The 20,359-nt window shown below is 36.7% G+C and overlaps 1 protein-coding gene and 1 non-coding gene across 9 annotated transcripts in view; both read left to right on the top strand.

Moving 5' to 3' along the window:
- ELOC (elongin C) overlaps window positions 1-20,359 on the top strand; it is a 23,075-nt gene extending 2,716 nt beyond the window's left edge. For 5 of the 8 annotated variants that reach the window (XM_049103680.1, XM_049103676.1, XM_049103678.1 and 2 more), the window contains exons 2-5: window positions 9,265-9,318; window positions 13,677-13,820; window positions 14,125-14,240; window positions 19,934-20,168. In XM_049103680.1, coding sequence (XP_048959637.1) covers window positions 9,315-9,318; window positions 13,677-13,820; window positions 14,125-14,240; window positions 19,934-20,098 — 429 coding nt within the window. In that variant the 5' untranslated portion in view covers window positions 9,265-9,314 and the 3' untranslated portion in view covers window positions 20,099-20,168. Of the gene's footprint in view, window positions 1-9,264; window positions 9,319-13,676; window positions 13,821-14,124; window positions 14,241-19,933 lie in introns of all 8 variants that reach the window. The other 3 variants (XM_035708302.2, XM_025478025.3, XM_049103681.1) reach the window with 1 other exon arrangement.
- Window positions 19,475-19,577, top strand: LOC112678664 (U6 spliceosomal RNA). Its single transcript, XR_003147749.1, has one exon. It is a non-coding gene; the product is annotated as a U6 spliceosomal RNA (small nuclear RNA).

The following is a 20,359-nucleotide window of genomic DNA, read 5'->3' as shown; positions in this document are numbered from 1 at the left end:
GGAGAAGAGGGCAGAAGACTGGGAGCGTTGTGGTCAAAAGATGAGCAAACCGTGATGAAAGCAGAAAAGCCAGGAGGGTGTGGCATCTACAATACTAAGGGAGGAACCTTTTGGGAAGGAGGGAGTAGTCAACTGTAAAATCCTGCTAAGAGTTAGATAAGGATTAAAAATTCTCCATGTAAACAAAGTAATTGAAATATGATGAGCCCTTTGAATGGACTGGCAGGCCAGAAGTCTGATCAGATTGGGTTAAGAAGTGAATAGTAGTAATGATGTTACAGCATTTTTTTTTAAATTTTTATTTATTTATGATAGTCACCGAGAGAGAGAGAGAGAGAGAGAGAGAGAGAGAGGCAGAGACACAGGCAGAGGGAGAAGCAGGCTCCATGCACCGGGAGCCCGATGTGGGATTCGATCCCGGGTCTCCGGGATCGCGCCCTGGGCCAAAGGCAGGCGCCAAACCGCTGCGCCACCCAGGGATCCCTGATGTTACAGCATTTTGATGTGCTAATGGGAATGAAAGCAGGACTGAGTTCTTGGAGAGGTGTGCTTAAGTGGAAAGATTGGCCTTGGATAGGAAGGTTGATTTTTTATTCAATTTTTGAAACAGGAGGGTAGACAGATTATATGATATATAGAGGCAAGTAGGATGGAGATAGAAAGACAAGGCAATTGAAGTGCTATCTTTCTGTTTTCCTGATAAAGTAAGTAAAGTCTGGGCAAGGAGAAGGTGTTGGAGGTTTAGGAGAAGCTAGGATTTTTTTCAGAGTAGAAAATGCTGGGTGCCTATTTATTTTAGCCCATCATTCTAAGGATTTTTTAAAATTATTTTATAATATGTTTAATCTATAATTAGATACTATATAGTGGAAGTATTTGTTCGGACTTTTTAAAACCAAAACAAAGGAGTTTGGGGATCATTGTCTAAGAGGGAGGTTAGGTGCGTTACAGGGGTGAGGCATACATACTCCATGGAAACACATAGCACTCTGGAGCCCTTAAGTTCTGTGCTGTATGAGAGCAACAACTCTTTAATAAAGATGGGAAACTGGGAATTACAGGCATTTGTAGAGGGAGGAAGAATTTCAGATGGGTACAATCATGAAATGGTGCTGGAAGGAACTTTTAGACACAATTTAGTTCATTGTGTTTAACAGAGAAAGAAACAGGACTCATCACTTTAATAACCTATCAGCGTCTCAAGATGGAAATTTGGAGAGTAGAAATTCAGATGAGGACTTTGCAGTGACACTGTTGCTTTGTGTATATGCCTTCCCCACCCTTCTCCTGATCTGGCTCATGCTGTTTATTTTCCCTCTTCTTCCAGTTCTGCTTGGTAAAAACACCTCCATCCACTGAGACCCAGATCAAAAGCTAGTTTCCTCTTGTGGCTGTTCACTGAACAGATTCATAGTTCCAGATTTACTTCTTTAGGACTCCCAAAGTCCTGTTCCCCTCTATTAGCATCTGCAAACCTAGAGAATTTGGATTTATTATCAACATAAGTATCTTTTGAAAGGTTAATGAGACAGAAAACCATTTTCGATTGATGATATTTCTACAATGAAAGATATCAAAATTTAAGAAATATCATCAATAAATTAAGTTAAAAAATCTTACTTTAACCTAATTTTTTTGATTGAGTTGTAATTAACATTTGGGAAATGCTCAGCATGCCATTTAATTTTCTAGAAAGTTGCCTCATGCTTCTTCCTAATCATTCCTCCAGAAGCAGCCACTAATCTATCACTCTGAGTTCATTTTGCCTGTTCTAAAATTTCATACAAATGGATTAATGCAGTATGTACTTTTTTGTTTGTTTCTCCTTTCAGTATGTTTTTGGTATTCACCTATGTCTTGTGTATCAGTAGATCATTCCTTTTTGTTGTGAGTAGTATTCCTCTGTACAAATGTATTATAGCTTCTGTGTCATCAGGATAGTCTCTCATTTATTTTGAATAAAGCTTCTGTGAACATTTCTGTAAAGATTCTTTGTGAGCAAATTATTTCTTGGATAAATACTTAGGAATCTAGTGTAAGAATTTAGGAAAGTCTTGTTTATCATTTTGCCACTTGTAAATTGGTATGAAACAGCTATAATTTACCAAACATAAGTAGCCAAGAACCGTTATTCACAGTGATCTGGAGATCACTTAACATCACTGTAATGATTGTTGTGGTCTGCACAACCCTGTGTAATATTTCTGATTGGTCATTTGAGCCCAATCTAAAACAGAGCTCTTGGGGATCCCTGGGTGGCGCAGAGGTTTAGCGCCTGCCTTTGGCCCAGGGCGCGATCCTGGAGACCCGGGATCGAATCCCACGTCGGGCTTCCGGTGCATGGAGCCTGCTTCTCCCTCTGCCTGTGTCTCTGCCTCTCTCTCTCTCTCTCTCTGTGTGACTATCATAAATAAATAAAAATTAAAAAAATAAATAAATAAAAAATAAAACAGAGCTCTTAAATATCAGAGAAATCTCTTCTAATCCAGATTCCTAAAGCCCCACAATTCACGATAGGCAGAACATAGAACTGGGGATCCCTGGGTGGCTCAGCGGTTTAGCGCCGCCTTCAGCCCAGGGCGTGATCCTGGACTCCCCAGGATCGAGTCCCACATCAGGCTTTCTGCATGGAGCCTGCTTCTCCCTCTGCTTGTATCTCTCTCTCTCTCTCTCTCTCTCTCTCTCTCTCTCTCTCATAAATAAATAAATAAATAAATAAATAAATAAATAAATAAATAAAATCTTTTTAAAAAAAAAAAAAACAACCTATAACTGGCTTTTATGAGGGCTTGTTTTGAGAAAACAAGCCCTGCTGATGAAATATAGCATAGTTGATTACTGAGTATTGTTAGATGAGTCATTATTTTAGTAAAAACTTGATCTTTTTTTTTTTTAATTTTTTTAAGATTTATTTATTTATTCATGATAGATGTAGAGAGAGAAAGAGAGGCACAGGCACAGGAGGAGAGAGAAGCAGGCTCCATGCCGGGAGCCTGACGTGGGACTCGATCCCGGGACTCCAGGATCATGCCCTGGGCCAAAGGCAGGCGCCAAACCGCTGAGCCACCCAGGGATCCCAAAACTTGATCATTTAGTACAGTTAGGCCATGATTAATTGTTAACCATGAGAAATAGATTGGAAATTGAGGTCAATGTTTTTACTTTTTTTTTGTTTTGTTTTTTTTCATTTATTCATGAGAGACACAGACAAGGGCGGGAGCAGAGACACAGGCAGAGAGAAGCAGGCTCCATTCGGGTCTCCAGGTTCACTCCCTGGGCCAAAGGCAGGCCTTAAACCACTGAGCCACCCATTCTTTTACTTTAAATGACCTAATAGACTCCTTCAGTAAAAGCAAAGAACTGTCCTCTTTGACCTACTGGAGACTGCCACTGAGAACAAAACTTGTTCTTAGAGTCAGGGATATTTGAGAACGAGTTTTAACCCTAGGAGATTTGAGGACATTATCAAACCAAGTTTCAGATTGCATTAGTTCTAAGAAACCTAAAATTCCAGAAGTCATGTATAGGAATATATGCTTCATACACTTGCATTTATAATTAGCAGTTTATGGTAGTCCGTGCAAAACTGTGAGACTGATGTTTTAATTATCATAATTTCATAAAATGTGGTTATGTCATTGAAGTCTTTAATTTTTTGGGGGCACCTGGGCGGTTCAGTCAGTTGAGCATCTGCCTTCGGCTCAGATCAAGCCCCATGTCACACTCCCTGCTCAGCGGGGAGTCTGCTTCTCCCTCTCCCTCTGTGTGTTCTCTCTCTCTCTCAAATGAATCTTTAAAAATAAATAAATAAAAACTGTTTTAAGAATTAGAATTCATATTGACTGAATGTTATTGTGAAAGATGGAATACCATCTCCTTCCTTAGTTACTCCCTCCCTTCAGTATAGCCCAGAATATTTCCATAAACTTAAATAGAAGTTTCCTAGAAGGAACAGTTTTCACTGTGGTTGTCTAAAAGTTCTAAGTTTATTCAATGCCAACATCCTGGAAGAACATGAAAATAATCAATACTGGTCAAAAACATATCGTATCATTAAATAACTATTCTGTTAGAAAGCTCAGAATAGGAACACCTGGGTGGCTCAGTGGTTGGGTGCCTGCCTTCGGCCCAGGGCGTTGATCCTGGAGTCCTGGGATTGGAGTCCCACAGTGGGCTCTCTGCATGGAGACTGCTTATCTCTCTACCTGTGTATCTGCCTCTCTCTGTGTCTCTCATGAATAAATAAATTAAAATCTTAAAAAAAAAAAAATCAGAATGCTACTATCTGTGTTTGTGGCAGACACATTATTGTATGAAGCTTCACATTGTTAACATTACCATATAATTACCCTTGTGTTGAATCCCTGTCACAAAGAAATAGAACCTGCTTGCTTTGTGGAAACTTAACAGCTAGTAAGCAAGACAAAATATATCTAAAAGGACACACTTAAAAGCATTTGCATCTGATAGTGAAGAAAACTATAAATTTCACAGTGAAGGAGAAATGGAGGAGGGTTACCATTTGCTAAAAGTAATAAGACTGCCTACACAAGAATTAAATATAGGAACATTGTTATAAGTTAAATAGGCCAGAATGAGAATTTTAACTTGTCTTGAAAGACATGAATCCAGTGACACTGTAAGCACATTCTGAGCAGAATGTTTTGATGTGTTATTTTACAAATTGGAATAACCTAATTTCTATCACCTTGTATTTGTTTTCCAAATTAATCCTATTTTTACATATTTTTAATCATCAAGCCGACCATTGTTCCCTTATGAGCTGCTTGGTTCCACGCTCTTGTTTCGTTTCTCTTCTCTTCTCTTCTCTTCTCTTCTCTTCTCTTCTCTTCTCTTCTCTTCTCTTCTCTTTTTTTCTCTTAAGATTTTATTTATTTGAGAGAGAATGAGCAGGGGGAAAGGAGCAGAGGGAGAAGCAGGCTCCCAGCTGAGGAGGGAGCCTGGTACAGCTTGATCCCAGGACCATAGGATCATGACCTAGCATCATGACCTGAGCTGAAGGCAGACATTTAACCCACTGAGGTGCTCCAGTTTCTTTTTTTTTTTTTTTTTTTTAAGATTTTATTTATTATTTAGAGAGAGTACACAAGTACAAGTAGGGGAAGGGAGAGAAAGAATCCCAAGCAGACTCTGCACCAAGCACAGAGCCCTACACAGGATTCTACCCTGAGATCATGCCTAACCCACTTAGCCACCCAGGTGCCCCTCTTTTTTTTTTTAATTTATTTACATAAGTAATCTCTACACCCAATGTGGGGCTCAAACTCACAACCCAGAGATCAAGAGTTCACATGCTTTTCCAACTGAGCCAGCCAGGAGCCTCTTTTTAAAAATCAAAAAGCTTCTTTTTAAAAATCAAAGGGGTATCTGTCTGGCTCAGTCAGTTAAGCATCTGTCTTTGGCCTAACCGATGAGCCCCCCAGGGGTCCCTAAATCATAGCTTTCTTTAAGAAAACCATAATTTTCTAGTTATTTACACTTTTATGGGGGGGGGGTGAGATTTTTTTTTTTTTTTAAGATTTTATTTATTCATGAGAGACACAGAGAGAAGTAGAGACACAGGCAGAGGGAGAAGCAGGCTCCATGAAGAAAGCCTGGGACCCCAGGATCAGGCCTTGAGCCAAAGGCAGCCACTCAACCGCTGAGCCACCCAGGAGTACCTATTTACACTTTTGAAAATGTATTTTTGTGCATTTCATTTATTCTGCAGAAAACGTGATTAAGAGGCAAGAAACCACTTATTTTACATAAATGGCACCAGGGACACCTTTTTCATTTGTACTATTAGAATCAATATCCTATTTGCCTTTGCACACAAGACTAGTGTTTCTCTAAAGTAGATATCAAGAATTGCTCATCTTCTGATGATTCTGCTGCTTGTGCTATTTACTTAGTTTTCCCCTTTCCTCCAGCACTTGATTCTTAGCACATTCATTTTAATGTTTTAATTTGCATGTTCTATGATTACTGTTGGGATCAAGCATTCGTATACAGGTCTATGAGATTATTTGCATTTTTTTCTTCTGTTTTTCCAGAGCTTGGTAGATGTTTTATATTTGGTTCTTTAATCTGTAGCATATTTTTGTGAGTGATGTCAGACATCTAACCTTCCTACCTTTTTGAAGTAAATAGCCAATGTAAGAAGACAGAAAATACAGAGAATAGATTTGCAGCTGTTGCTGTCATCTACTTAATAATCCAAGCAAATCAATTGAAAAACTATTAGTACTGATAAGAGAATTCTGCAAAGATAATGGGATACAAAATCAACTTTTAATAGATTTAAAAGCTTTTCTTTAAAACACCAGCAATAGGGATCCCCGGGTGGCGCAGCGGTTTGGCGCCTGCCTTTGGCCCAGGGCGCGATCCTGGAGACCCGGGATCGAATCCCACATCGGGCTCCCGGTGCATGGAGCCTGCTTCTCCCTCTGCCTGTGTATCTGCCTCCCTCTCTCTCTCTCTCTCTCTCTCTCCGTGTGACTATCATAAATAAAAAACAAAACAAAACAAAACAAAAAACACCAGCAATAATCTTACAGAAAGTATAATAGGAAAACAAGATGGCATTCATAATAAAAACTATAAAGTACCTAAAAGTCAACTAACAGGAAATGTGCAGTGGTAAAATGGGACTTGCCTGACCATTTAGCAAAACCTGTTTATCACACTTTATGATGAAAATAATGGATATATTGGTCAGGTATAAACAGATTAGCGAAAAAAAGATTAGTGAGACAATATAGTCTAGAAATCCATATAATATAATAAATGATAATGGTAACATTTCAAATCCAAAGGATGGGCTGTTCAAAGATCTTTTCAGTGTTCAGTCATACTAGATTCAGTACTGATTTCAGTGTAGGTACTAGGCTCACCTCGAATTTCTATTGGTTACTAAAAATTTTTTTAAACTATAAAAGTAATATTTATATATATATAACACTGTAAAAGCACAACGACATCCGAGAACTTTTTGTTCATGCTGCTGTATCTTCTGCCTAGAACTATTTTCAACCTACTTCTCTACCACTGCATTTGCCTACCTAATTCATATTTCCAGAACTCAGCTCAGTTATGGAGTAAGGTATTCAAGTGTTTACACTGAGACTTTTCTAACTCCAAACTTAGACTTATGTAAGTAATTTGTGGGTTACATCCAAATTTAATCATATTTCAAATATTTTTAACTTCTACATAAGAATTAGGATTTACTTTTAACTGTTAATGTTAATTTACTGTTCTCTTATTAATGATGGGGAGTCCCTTCCCCCACTCACCCACCTTCAACATTGTTATATAAATGGTGAGATTGATTTGCTATATTAAGTCTATAGAGAAGCTGTTGCTACCCAAAGGGCTTCTAAGATGTGACTTTGCATGGTTGCTTAGCTACTGCTAGTTAAATAAACATTCTAGATGTTTTGCTCTGGAGATTTTCCAGATAGAAAGTTGGCACTCAAATTTCTTCCAGCTTTTCTAGCATTTTTTTCCTTTTTGTTTTTTCAGAATGATTACAAAGCAGTATGAATAGAATAAAATAAAAATGACCAATGAATTTTGGTCTAGTATCATTAAGTGACACAGTACTGTTTTAAAATTTTAGATAAGTATCTAAGGATTTATATCAGCAGCTCTTACCAGTAGTAAAAAGGAAGTTTTAATGGGAGCCAAAATTGTTTACCATGGCAGTATAGAATAATGGTAAGGTGCATGGGCTTTAAAGCAAACCTACCTAACTTTAAATCCTCATGCTACCAGTTATGTTAGAGAAGCTTTAAGCAAGTAGTAGCCTCTTAGTGTTTCTTCATCTCTGACATGCAAATAATTATTCCCCTGTGAAAGTGTTGTTTTAAAATAATGTATGTAGTCATATAGTGCAATATCTACCACTTATTAGCCCGTCAAATTGTTGGTAATGATGTGACATTGCCCTTGTTGTCCTTAGCTCATATTAGATATGGTACTTTAAATATTTCCCTCCATGCTTAGTATTCTAGACTAATTGATTTGATTCCTACTCCCATTCTGTCATTACCTGGAACAAATCAATTCAACCCCTCTACATCGGTCATACTACCATTTCTTAAGATGAGGGATTACGTGGGTTATCTCCAAGTTCCTTTCCTGTTCTAAAATGTTATGGTTCATTTTTTGGCCCTTCCCTTAAGGCTAGAATAAAACACTGGTCAGGAATTTCTAAGAGGATAGGATATTTATTTTCCTGTTAATAACATAAAAATAATGGTATAAATAGAATCCTCCTTGAAGAAATGATATGAAATTAAAATTACTCGAAACATGAGCCCTTTTTCTTTAGCATTCATCTCATTTTGTAAAATTTAAATTTCTTGAGGCACTTGGGTGCCTCAGTTGGTTAAGTGTCTGCCTTTGGCTCAGGTCACGATCCCAGGGTTCTGGGATTGAGCCCCACATTGGGCTCCCTGCTGTGCTGTCCCTCTGTCTCAAATAAATAAATAAAATATTTTTTTAAAAAATTTAAGATTTCTCAAAATATTAAAGATTTTCTACCACTTCACTGTTAAATTTTGCAGCAAGGATAGCACAGTAAGATGCACCATAAATGTCACACTTACATAAGCTGAGGGCAAGCCCTTTTCATTTTTATGAAAGCTACTTCATGTCCTTGGATTTATCATGTCATTCATTCAGCAAATAAGTGCTGTAGTGTCCACTAGTATCTAGTAGATACAAGTATACAAAGAAATTATTAAGACCAGCAATCTCTGGGCAGCCCCAGTGGCTCAGCGGTTTAGCGCCGCCTTCAGTCCAGGGTGTGATCCTGGAGACCCGGGATCGAGTCCCACGTCGGGCTCCCGGCATGGAGCCTGCTTGTCCCTCTGCCTGTGTCTCTGCCCCTCTCTCTCTCTCTCTCTCTCTCTCTCTCATGAATAAATAAATAAACTTAAAAAAAAAAAAAAAGACCAGCAATCTCCTTCAAGTTCAATTCAACTCCTAAGGAACAACATCTGTATTTTTAAACTCTTGTCAAAATAGTTACGTTAAAGGGGGGGATAAAACCAAATCTGTATTTAGACTACTATTCTGAAGGTGATCATCTTTTCTCAGATGTTCAGAAACTTGATCCTGTTCCATATTATGATGGCTGGGAAACTTGCATAGCAGAGAGAGAGTCCTTAACTTGTAATAACAAACACTTTAAATAGTAATGGGTGAAAACATTATTCCAGCATTAATCTTAAAATAGCATTGTTATATTTTCAGGAAACTACTAAAGTTCCTGTCGAAGTAAAGTAGAATTTCGTAAGAACATAATGGGTAAGTGGTATAAAATTAATTTTATATTTCAACTAGGAGAAGCTGGTTTTTTTTCTCTAGGATAGGCTTTTCCCATTGGTGAATTCAAGTAAAAAAATGATCAGAGAAGACTAAAATTAGTTGTTTAAATATACAGCATCTGTTTACTGCAGGCATATCTCAGAGATACTGTGGGTTTGGTTCCAGACCACAGCAATAAAGCAAATCAAATGAATTTTTTGGTTTCCTCATGTTTATAAAAGTTCTATTTACATTGTACTGTAATCTATTAAGTATATGATAGCATTATGTCCATGTATATAATACCTTAATTTTAAAATACCTTATTGCTAAAAAATGCTAATCATCATCTGAGCTTTTGGTGAGTCATCACTGTAACAAAAACAATAATAATAAAAAAGTTTGAAATATTGTGAGAATTACCAAAATGTGACACAGACACAAAGACAGCAAATGCTGTTGGAAAATGGCACCAACTTGCTCGATGCAGGGTTACCACATTCCTTCAATTTGTCAAAACTGCAAAGCACAGTAAAACAAGGTATGCCTGGACATATTTTTGAAAGGCAGATAAGTAATGTTTCTGTGCCAAGTATAATTTGTGAGTGCTAGTAAAAACACCTCAAGAAATTAGAAACTTTCCCAACAAACATATAAAATGCTTTAACTTGCAAAAAAAAAATTTTGTAAATTTAATTGATAATTGTTTTTCTTTTCTAAGAAATTGGTAAAACCTGCTAAATATTTGTATGCTTGAGTAGTCTATAATTTAGAAGTTACTTTAATCTTTATGAGTCCAGCAGCTTTTATTATGAAAAATTGCAAGAGTGATAGACTACATAGCCTTCAGTGATTGTTAATATTTTGCCACATTTGCTTTCCCTTTGTGTATGTTGTTTCTACCAATATACACATACACACATTTTCTTCCATTTATTTACTTGTATGGTATCACTTCATTCTAAATACATGAGTAGGCATCTCCTATTTCAGTCCATATTCAGAATTTCCCAGTCATTTCAATAGTGTTCTTTACAGCAGGTATATTATAGACATACCTCATTTTAGTGTGCTTCACTTTATTGCACTTCACAGATACTGCATTTTTTTTAACAAATTGAGGGCTTGTGGCCACCCTGCATGGAACAAGCCTATTGATGCCATTTTTCTAATAGCAGTTCCTTATTTCACATCTCTGTCACATTTTGGTAATTCTCACAGTATTTTACTTTTTCATTATTATTATTATATTTGTTATGGTGATCAGAATGTTTTTAATGTTATCTTTGATGTTACTATTGTAATTAATTTAAGATGCCATGAACCATGCCCACGTAAGATAGGGAACTTAATATATGTTGTGTGTGTTCTGACTCCCACACCGACCAGCTCTTCCCTCATCTCTCTCTCTCTCTCCTCAGACTTCCTTATTCCCTAAGACACAAAAATTGAAATTAGGCCAATTAATAACCCTACAGTGATCTCTAAATATTCAAGTGAAAGGAAGCATTACACATCTCTAACTTTCAAGAAATTATTAAGCTTAGTGAGGAAAGCATGTCAAAAGTTGAGACAAGCTGAAGGCTATGCCTCTTGTGCCAAACAGCCAAGTTATGAATGCAAAAGAAAAGTTTTTGAAGGAAATTAAAAGTGCTACTCCAGTGAACACACAAAAAATAAAAAAGCAAAACAGTCTTATCATTGATAGAAAAAGTCTGAGTGGTCTGGATAGAAGATCAAACCAGCCATAACATTCTCTTAAAACAAAGCCTAATCCAGAACAAGGTCCTGACTCTTCAATTCTGTGAAGGCTAAGAGAGGTGAGGGAGCTATAAAAGAAAAGTGTGAAGCTAGCAGAAGCTGACTTATGAGGTTCAAGGAAAGAAGCTGTCTCTATAACATAAAACTGTAAGGTGAAGCAGCAAGTTATCCAGATCCCGCTAAAGTAATTAGTGAGGGTGGCTAAACTTTACAACAGATCTCCAATGGAGATGGAACACCTTGTATTGGAAAAAGATGCCCATTTAGGACTTTCATCGCTAGAGAGGAAAAATCAATGCCTGGCTTCAAATCTTCAAAGGACAGGCTGACTCTCCTGTCAGGGGTAATGCAGCTAGTGATTTTCAGTCACAGCCAGTGCTCAGTGACCATTCCAAATATCTTGGAGCTCTTCAGAATTATGCTAAATCTACTCTGTGTGTGCTCCGTAAATGGAACAACAAAGCCTGGATGACAACACGTCTGTTTCCAGCATGGTTTGCTGAGTATTTTAAGCCTACTCTTGTTACTTAAATACGTTTCATAAGGTATAGCTGCCACAGAGAGTGATTCTTCTGATGCATCTGGGCAAAGTAAACTGAAAACCTGGGAAAGATTCACCATTCTAGAATACATGTGATTCATGGGAAGACATCAAAACATCAACATTAACAGGAATGTGGAAGAAATTGATTGCAACTCTTGGATGACTCTCAGGGATTCAAGACTTCCTTGGAGGAAGTCACTGCAGATGTGGTAGAAACAGCAAAAACTAGAAGTGGAGCCTGAAGGTGTGACTGAATTGCTACAATTTCATGATAAAACTTGAACAGATGAGGAGCTGTATCTTATGGGTGAGCAAAGAAAGTGGTTTCTTGAAGTGGAATCTACTCCTAGTGAAGATGCTGTGATGATCATTGAAATGACAACAATGGAATTAGAGTATTACATAAACTTAATTGATAAAGCAGTGGAAGGGTTTAAGAGGATTGACTCCGATTTTGAAAAAAAATCTGCTGTGGGTCAGAAACTGTCAAACAGCCTCACATGCTACAGAGAACTCATTCCTGAAAGAAAGAGTTAATTGATGCAGCATACTTCACTACTGTCTTACTTTAAGAAATTGCCACAGCTGCCCCAACCTATAGCAGTCACAGCCCTCAGTCAATGACTATCAACATCAAAGGAAGAACTACTACCTGGCGAAAAGATTACTATTCACAGGAAACTGTGACAGTGGTTAGCATTTTTTAACAATGAAGTTAAAGTATGTACATTTTTCTTTTAGACAGTGCCATAGCGCACTTAATAGACTACAGTATGCTATAAACATAACTTTTATATTCACCAGGAAACCAGGAACTTGACTCACTTTCCCATTATTTGCTTTAATGTGGTGGTCTGCAACTGAACCTACAGTATCTTTGAGGTATTCCCATGTTTTATATACAGGATTCAATCAAGAATCACTGCGTTAATTTGTCTCTTTAGTCTCCTTTAAATAGTTGCCTACTTTGGGGGCATTAAGAGTGAAGTCTTTCATGAGAATTTAAAATTTAGATTTTTGTTTACTCCTGATTACATTTAGATTAGACATTTTGGGCAGCTGTAGTACATAAATGATTTTTATATTAATCTTAATTTGAGAGATTTTTAAATTAACTATTAACAAATGAATAAATAAATGGATATTTGTAGCTTGAATACTTCAGCTTTATCCTCTGTACTTTTTCTAGGGCTTCCTAAATTTATAATAAGCCTTAAAATACTTTCTTTCAAATACTGAATTTTAATAGAAATAGAAATTAAAATTTCTATTAAAATTCAGTATCACATTGTGAAAGTTACTGATGTTAGAAAGCTCTTAAAGGGATATACAAAAAATATATACTCCCAAAAAAGTGCTATTGAGCTAGCTACTGTGGCTGAAGCCTGCAAGGTGGCAATGAGGGTAGCTGGCAGTACAGTAACATCTACATATTATCTCCTCACTTCTATTTTGAATTTCAAAGACTGGTATTTGTCTATATTCATTACTTCAGTCATGTGCTAATTTAAACTCAGCAATAAAATGTTTTGATCATTATTTTTATGGATTAAGAGTAAAATGCTGAATAAAAGAAAGCCCTAACTTTCAGAATTAGGAGTTTATGAGAGAAGTTGAACTCCTATGACATATAAAGATTCCTTTCATAAATACACAAAGCATCTTATTTTAGAAATGAGTATTTCAGGTGATTTAGTTTTACTATTGTTTTGTTTTGTTTTGATCTTTCAAATTTGAATGTGCTGCTGTTTTCACAAAAAAATACTTAATACTGCCTTAAATAGTTAATACTTCCTTAAAAAAATAATGGTAAATTTTCATCTAAAGTAACATCTTTGAATGTAGTTCATTCTGACATTGGAAGATGTTTAGAGAATAATTAAGAGTTAAAAAACCTTAAAATTAAAAAAATATAAAATAAATAAAAAACCTTAAAATCTTGGTATGTGATCATCCAGAAATGTTTCTAAGTTCCTCAAATATTAACCTTAGTAAACCTGTTTGCTTTTAATTTTGTGATTCAAAAACCATTTTACTACTTACTTTACTTTAGATGGAGAAGAGAAAACCTATGGTGGCTGTGAAGGCCCTGATGCCATGTATGTCAAATTGATATCTTCGGATGGTCATGAGTTCATTGTAAAAAGAGAACATGCACTAACATCCGGAACAATAAAAGCCATGTTGAGTGGCCCAGGTAGGTACATTTCTTTATTTTTGGTTAATAAATCTTCACTTTTAATGTTTTTAACCTGGGATCCCTGGGTGGCTCAGGTTGTGATCCTGAAGTCACAGGATCGAGTCCCACATCACGCTCTCTGCATGGAGCCTGCTTCTCCCTCTGCCTGTCTCTCTCTCTCTCTCTCTCTCTCTCTCTCTGTGTCTCTCATGAATACATAAAATCTTTTATAAAAAAATAATAATAATAAATATATAAATAAATAAATTCTGGATACTGGCCCTCTTATCAGATATATCATTTGCATTTCTTTTTTTTTAAGGTTTTATTTATGTATTCATGAGCGGCAGAGACACAGGCAGAGAGAAGCAGGCTCCATGCAGGAAGCCTGGTGCAGGACTCAATCCTGGGGCCCCAGGATCACAACCTGAGCCAAAGGTAGATGCTCAACTACTGAGCCACCCAGGCCTCCCTGCAAATACTTTCTTAAACAGTTCTATGATTTTAGCTTTTACTTTAGGTCTTTGATTTTTAAGATAATTTTTTGTATGTGATGTGAGGTAATGATTCAACTTCATTCTTTCTTATGTAGGCATCCCAATACCATTTGTTAAAAAGACTATTCTTTCCCCCATTTAATGATCTTGGCACCCTTGTTTAAAGTAAGTTGACCATAGCTGTATGGGTTTATTTATGAGCTTTCAACTCTCTTCTAAGAATTGATTTACTCTTTGTTTTTTCTAAGTAAGATCTACTTCCAGTATGGGGCTTGAACTCAGAACCCTGACATCAAGAGTTGTAGGCTCTACTCACTGAGCCAGCCTGGTACCCCATTCCACTGATACATTTTTATGCTAATACCACAGTATTTTGATTACTATAGCTTTGTAGTAAGCTGTGAAATGGGGAAGTGTGAGGCCTCTAACTTTGTTTTACTTTTTCAAGATAGTTTTGGCTATTTGAGATTCCTTGTTTGTTTTGGCTTTTAAAGTTTTGGTTTAAATTCCAGTTAGTTGGGCAGCCCCGGTGGCTCGGCGGTTTAGTGCTGCCTGCAGCCCAGGGTGTGATCCTGGAGACCCGGGATCGAGCCCCACATCAGGCTCCCTGCATGGAGCCTGCTTCTCCCTCTGCCTGTGTCTCTGCTTTTCTCTCTCCTCTCTGTGTATTCTCATGAATAAATAAATAAAATCTTTAAATTCCAGTTAGTTAATATGCAGTGTAATATTAATTTCAGGTATACAATATAGTGATTCAACACTTCCCTACAACACCCACTACTCATCACAAGTTCATTCCTTAATCCTCATCATCTATTTAACCCATCCCTTCCACCTCCCTCCTAGTAACCATCAGCTTGTTCTCTGTAGGGAAGAGTTTGTTTCTTGCTTTGCCTCTCCACTTTTTTCCCCCTTTTGCTTGTTTGTTTTGTTTCTTAAATTCCACGAGTGAAATTGTATGGTGTTTGTCTCTCTGACTTATTTTGCTTAGCATAATACTCTAGCTATATCCACATCATTGCAAATGGTAAGACTTCAGTCTTTTTTATGGCTGAGTAATAGTCTAGTGTGTGTGTGTGTGTGTGTGTGTGTACACCTATACATACCACATCTTCTTTATCCATTCATCAGTTGATGGACACTTGGGCCGTTTCCATAATTTGGCTATGGTAGATGATGCTGCTATATATAACATTATCTGGGTGTGTATCCCATTGAATTAGTATTTTTGTATTGGGTAAAAAACAGTAGTGCAATTGCTGGATCATAGTAGTTCTGTTTTTTATTTTTATTTATTTATTAGTTTTCTTTTTGTTTTTTTGTTTTTTTTTTTAGTTCTGTTTTTTAAATTTTTGAGGAACCTCCATACTGTTTAGAATGGCTGCACCAGTTTGCATTCCCACCAACAGTGTAAGAGGGTTCTCCTTTCTTCACATCCTCACCAGCACCTGTTTCTTGTGTTGTTGAGTAGCCATTCTGGATAGGTGTGAGGTGATAGTTTATTGTAGTTTTGATTTGTATTTCCCTGATGATGAGTGATGTTGAGCATCTTTTCATGTGTCTGTTGGCCATCTGTATGTCTTCTTTGGGAAAATGTCTATTCATGTCTTCTGCCCGTTTTTAATTAGATTATTCATTTGCGGGGGGTGTTGAATTTTATAAGTTCTTTATATATTTTGGATACTCACCCTTTATCAAGTATGTCATTCACAAATGTCCTATTCCAGGACATACAGGTTGCCTTATAGTATTGTTGATTGTTTCCATTTGAGGTCACTTGTAATACTTTTTCTATATTTTTTACTATGGAAAATTTAAAACACACAGAAATAGAGAAGAGAGTACAATACACTTCCATGTACCCACCAACCAACTTCAGTTTCATCAGTTTTCCCAGTCTTCTTTTAAGAGTATTTCAAGCAAATAAATCTCTGCTAGTATCATTTCATTTCCAAAATCTACAATAGCTCCTCTGTATTCTTTTTTTTTTTTTCAGACCATGAATTTTATGAAGAAACAGGTTATTTGTAAAATGTCCACATCTGGATTAGACTTAGACTTAATGTTTCATCTTGTAAGCTTATAATTAGAACTCTAGAGACTTGATTAGAATACAATTCATTTTTCTAGGCAAGAATACTTTGAGTGGTACTACTGTGTCTCTATTGTCTCAATCTTTTTTTTTTTTTTTAATTTTTATTTATTTATGATAGTCACACAGAGAGAGAGAGAGAGAGAGGCAGAGACACAGGCAGAGGGAGAAGCAGGCTCCATGCCCTGGGAGCCCGACGTGGGATTCGATCCCGGGTCTCCAGGATCGCGCCCTGGGCTGAAGGCAGGCGCTAAACCGCTGCGCCACCCAGGGATCCCTCTATTGTCTCAATCTTTTAGCAATGTCAAGATTGATTAGGGGGTTCCAGTGTTAGCAAGCTGATTCATCTATGAACAACAAACAATTCTGCAGTCAGATTTTTATAATGCTTTTAGCATTCATTATGATATTACTGAGATTTACTTCATTTGGAATTACAAAACAGTGATTTTCTAATTCTTATAATTTCTTCTGCATTTATTAGTTAGAATTCTCCTATAATGGGACGCCTGGGTGGCTAAGTGGTTGAGCGTCTGCCTTCGGCTCAGGGCGTGATCCCGGAGTTCCAGGATCTAGTCCTGCTTCGGGCCCCCCGCAGGGGGCCTACTTCTCCCTCTGCCTGTGTCTCTGCCTCTCTCTCTCTCTCTTTCTCTCTCTCTGTGTCTCTCATAAATAAATAAATAAAATCCTAAAAAAAAAAAAAGAATAAATAAAATCTTAAAAATTTTCCAAGTACATAAATTAAAAAAAAAAAAACTTTTTGGTTATCCTGAAATATACTCTGTATAGCAAAAACTAGATAAATACTTGACATTTTTTCCTTTTACGTATAATTTTTCAGAATAATGAAATGATTCCTCAGATCTTCCGGTAGTGAAGAGTGTTTTGTTTTTTGGGGGTGTGTGTGTGTGTGTGTGTGTATCATTTTTAACTTGTGACTTTATATTATTTGATGTTTTTTACTCTAGTGCAGTTCTTCTCAATGATGCTAAAATTGCCCCATTTGCTCCATTTTTTATGCCAGAAGGAGCCATATCAGGTTGACTCCTGTGTCCTTTTGACATGGCTCTGGTAGTCTTAGTTATACTGCTTTCTATAATAACGAGATTTCTCAAGTTCATTTGGTACATTATTCTCCAATTCTGAAAATATTTTTCCAAAGAGCTGTTTCCTTGTAGTGGAAAATGGTACGTAGGAACCCTAGTCCGGTTGCTAGCCTTACTCATTGCTCATGGGGTGAAGTACTTTTGGGCTTTTCTACTGGATAGAGCTAGGATGTACTTTAGAAAACCAAAGTAAAAAAAAAAAGAAGAAAGAAAGAAAACCAAAGTCATGAATGTCAAGAAGTTGAATTAAAAATAAAATTAGAAGATGCTTGTTTTTGTGAACCTGATCTCCTTTAATTTATCTGCAGCCCAAAACTAATGTTTGCATAAAAAGGAATGAAGTACTAATACACGTAACCTTCAAAATACGAGGCTAAATGAAAGGAGCCAAACACCAAAAGGTTGCATGTTGTCTGATTCTATTTGTATAAAATATCCAGAATAAATGAATCCATAGAGACAGAAAAGATTGGTGTTTGCAAGAGGCTGGGAGGTGGGAAAAGGGGAGTAACTGCTTAAAGGGTATGGGGTCTTATTTATGCCTTATTTTGGTGAGAATGTTTTGGAACTAGGTAGCAGTGGTGGTTGCACAACATCGTGAATGTACACTGAATTGTGTACTCTAAAATGGTTAATTTTATGTTACATGAATTTCACCTCAAAAGAAAACACCCTAATGTTTATCTAATATTAAAAGCTTACTAAATGTCTGTTGCTAATAGTTCATGCATGTATTCAAGAGAGAGTTTTAGTCATTGACAAACCAAAATTTACCTCATTGCTATGAATTCTTCATTCAGTCCTGTTCTTTCTTCCAAGCCCATCCCCAACTAATAGACATTAGAAAACTGTTTAAAAACTATATTTATCTACCTTTTATATTCAGTACACAGTGCTAGTACTAGACTGCTAAGAAGCTATTTTATCCCTGTACTAAATGCTAAAATCTCTCTGTAGCTAAAGAAATTTTGAGAGATAAAGTTTATAAAGTGTTACTAAAACAAAGGGAAGTAGCTTAAGGAGCCCTTATTACCTTATTAATATAATCATAATTTTTAAAATTAAAAGGAAATGGGTCTGCTTTCTTGAGAAAATTATTTTAAAAAGCATTATATTTATTTTTTATTTTTACATAACAGCTCAGTATATAGCCCAGGGCTCCTAATGATCCATGAATACTTGATTCCTTAAACTCAGTCTTTTTTTAGATATTTATTTATTTATTTATTTATTTATTTATTTATTTATTTATTTATTTATTTATTTATGATAGACATAGAGAGAGAGAAAGAGAGAGAGAGAGAGAGAGGTGGAGACACAGGAGGAGGGAGAAGCAGGCTCCATGCCGGGAACCCGACGCGGGACTCGATCCCGGGACTCCAGGATCGCGCCCTGGGCCAAAGGCAGGCGCCAAACCGCTGCGCCACCCAGGGATCCCTAAACTCAGTCTTCTAAAAGATTTGTCCTTTTTTTGTATCCTGTTCACCCTTACTTAATTGTGCCACCATGATTCTTAGGAAAAGCCTAAAGTGTCCAAAGTCCTAGAAGAAAATTAGAATTTTAAAATTCAATTTTGAATGATCTCAAATGGTATCTTAATAAAGATTTTTTTATATTTATACTCAGAGTTAGGTATTTCATTTGATGGTAGTTGGGTTAATTCTTTTAACATTGTATTGTTTTGCTAGGGCTGCTGTAACAAAGTACTTTAGACTGACTGATTTAAACAATAGAAAATTTATTTTTTCATAATTCTGAAGGGTAGGAATTCGAAATCAAGATATTGGTAGGGATTCTTCTGAAGCTTCTCTCCTTGCCTTGTAGCTGGGTGTCTCCTCTCTGTTCTTCACATTGTTTTTCGTCTGTGTGGCTGTGACCTAAATTCCTGTTCTTGTAAGGATACCAGTCATATTAGATTGGAGATCACTCTAATAACCCTGTTTTGCCTTAATTACTTCTCCAGAGACCCCATCCATAGATCATTAACAGCACCTATACTAAAACTGGAATTTTACAGAGAAGATTAACATGGCCCCTATGCAAGGATGTTATGCAAATTTGTGAAGCAGTCCATGTTTTTAAAATGCTTCCTGGGCAGCCCCGGTGGCGCAGCAGTTTGGCGCTGCCTGCAGCCTGGGGTGTGATCCTGGAGACCCGGGATCGAGTCCCACATCGGGCTCCCTGCATGGAGCCTGCTTCTCCCTCTGCCTGTGTCTCTGCCTCTCTCTCTCTCTCTGCGTCTATGAATAAATAAATAAAATCTTTTAAAAATAATTTTAAAAATAATTGAAAAAAAATAAAATGCTTCCTGAACAGAAAAAAAAGGGGGGAAAGACCCTATTTCCAAATAGTCACTTTTGAAAGTACCGAGAGTTAGGACTTCACAACATATGAATTCATTCAGCCTGTAACAAACATACTTATTTTCTTTTACAGGTCAGTTTGCTGAGAACGAAACTAATGAAGTCAATTTTAGAGAGATCCCTTCACATGTGCTATCAAAAGTATGCATGTATTTTACCTACAAGGTTCGCTACACTAACAGCTCCACAGAGATTCCTGAATTCCCAATTGCACCTGAAATTGCACTGGAACTGCTGATGGCTGCGAACTTCCTAGATTGTTAAATAAAATAAATTATAATAAACTGTTAACTTTTTTCAGTATTTAATACCTGTAGTTCAGTTAGTAATTTTTTCATATATAGCATGTTGCCTGTGTGCAGTTGAACTTTAAAGTTCATTGCAAAGCAGATTATCTTCTGTTTTTTTGCATAGCAATCAGAGTTGAAATTTGTTTGCTACATCAACAAATTAAGGACATTTTCACAAATTGAGAAATAAACAAATATGCCAATTCGTA

Source organism: Canis lupus, chromosome 29 (genome assembly GCF_003254725.2).
Source record: "Canis lupus dingo isolate Sandy chromosome 29, ASM325472v2, whole genome shotgun sequence".
Classification (NCBI taxonomy): Eukaryota; Metazoa; Chordata; class Mammalia; order Carnivora; family Canidae; genus Canis; species Canis lupus.
Note: the sequence above shows the minus strand (reverse complement) of the source record. Positions and strands in the feature narration are given on the sequence as shown.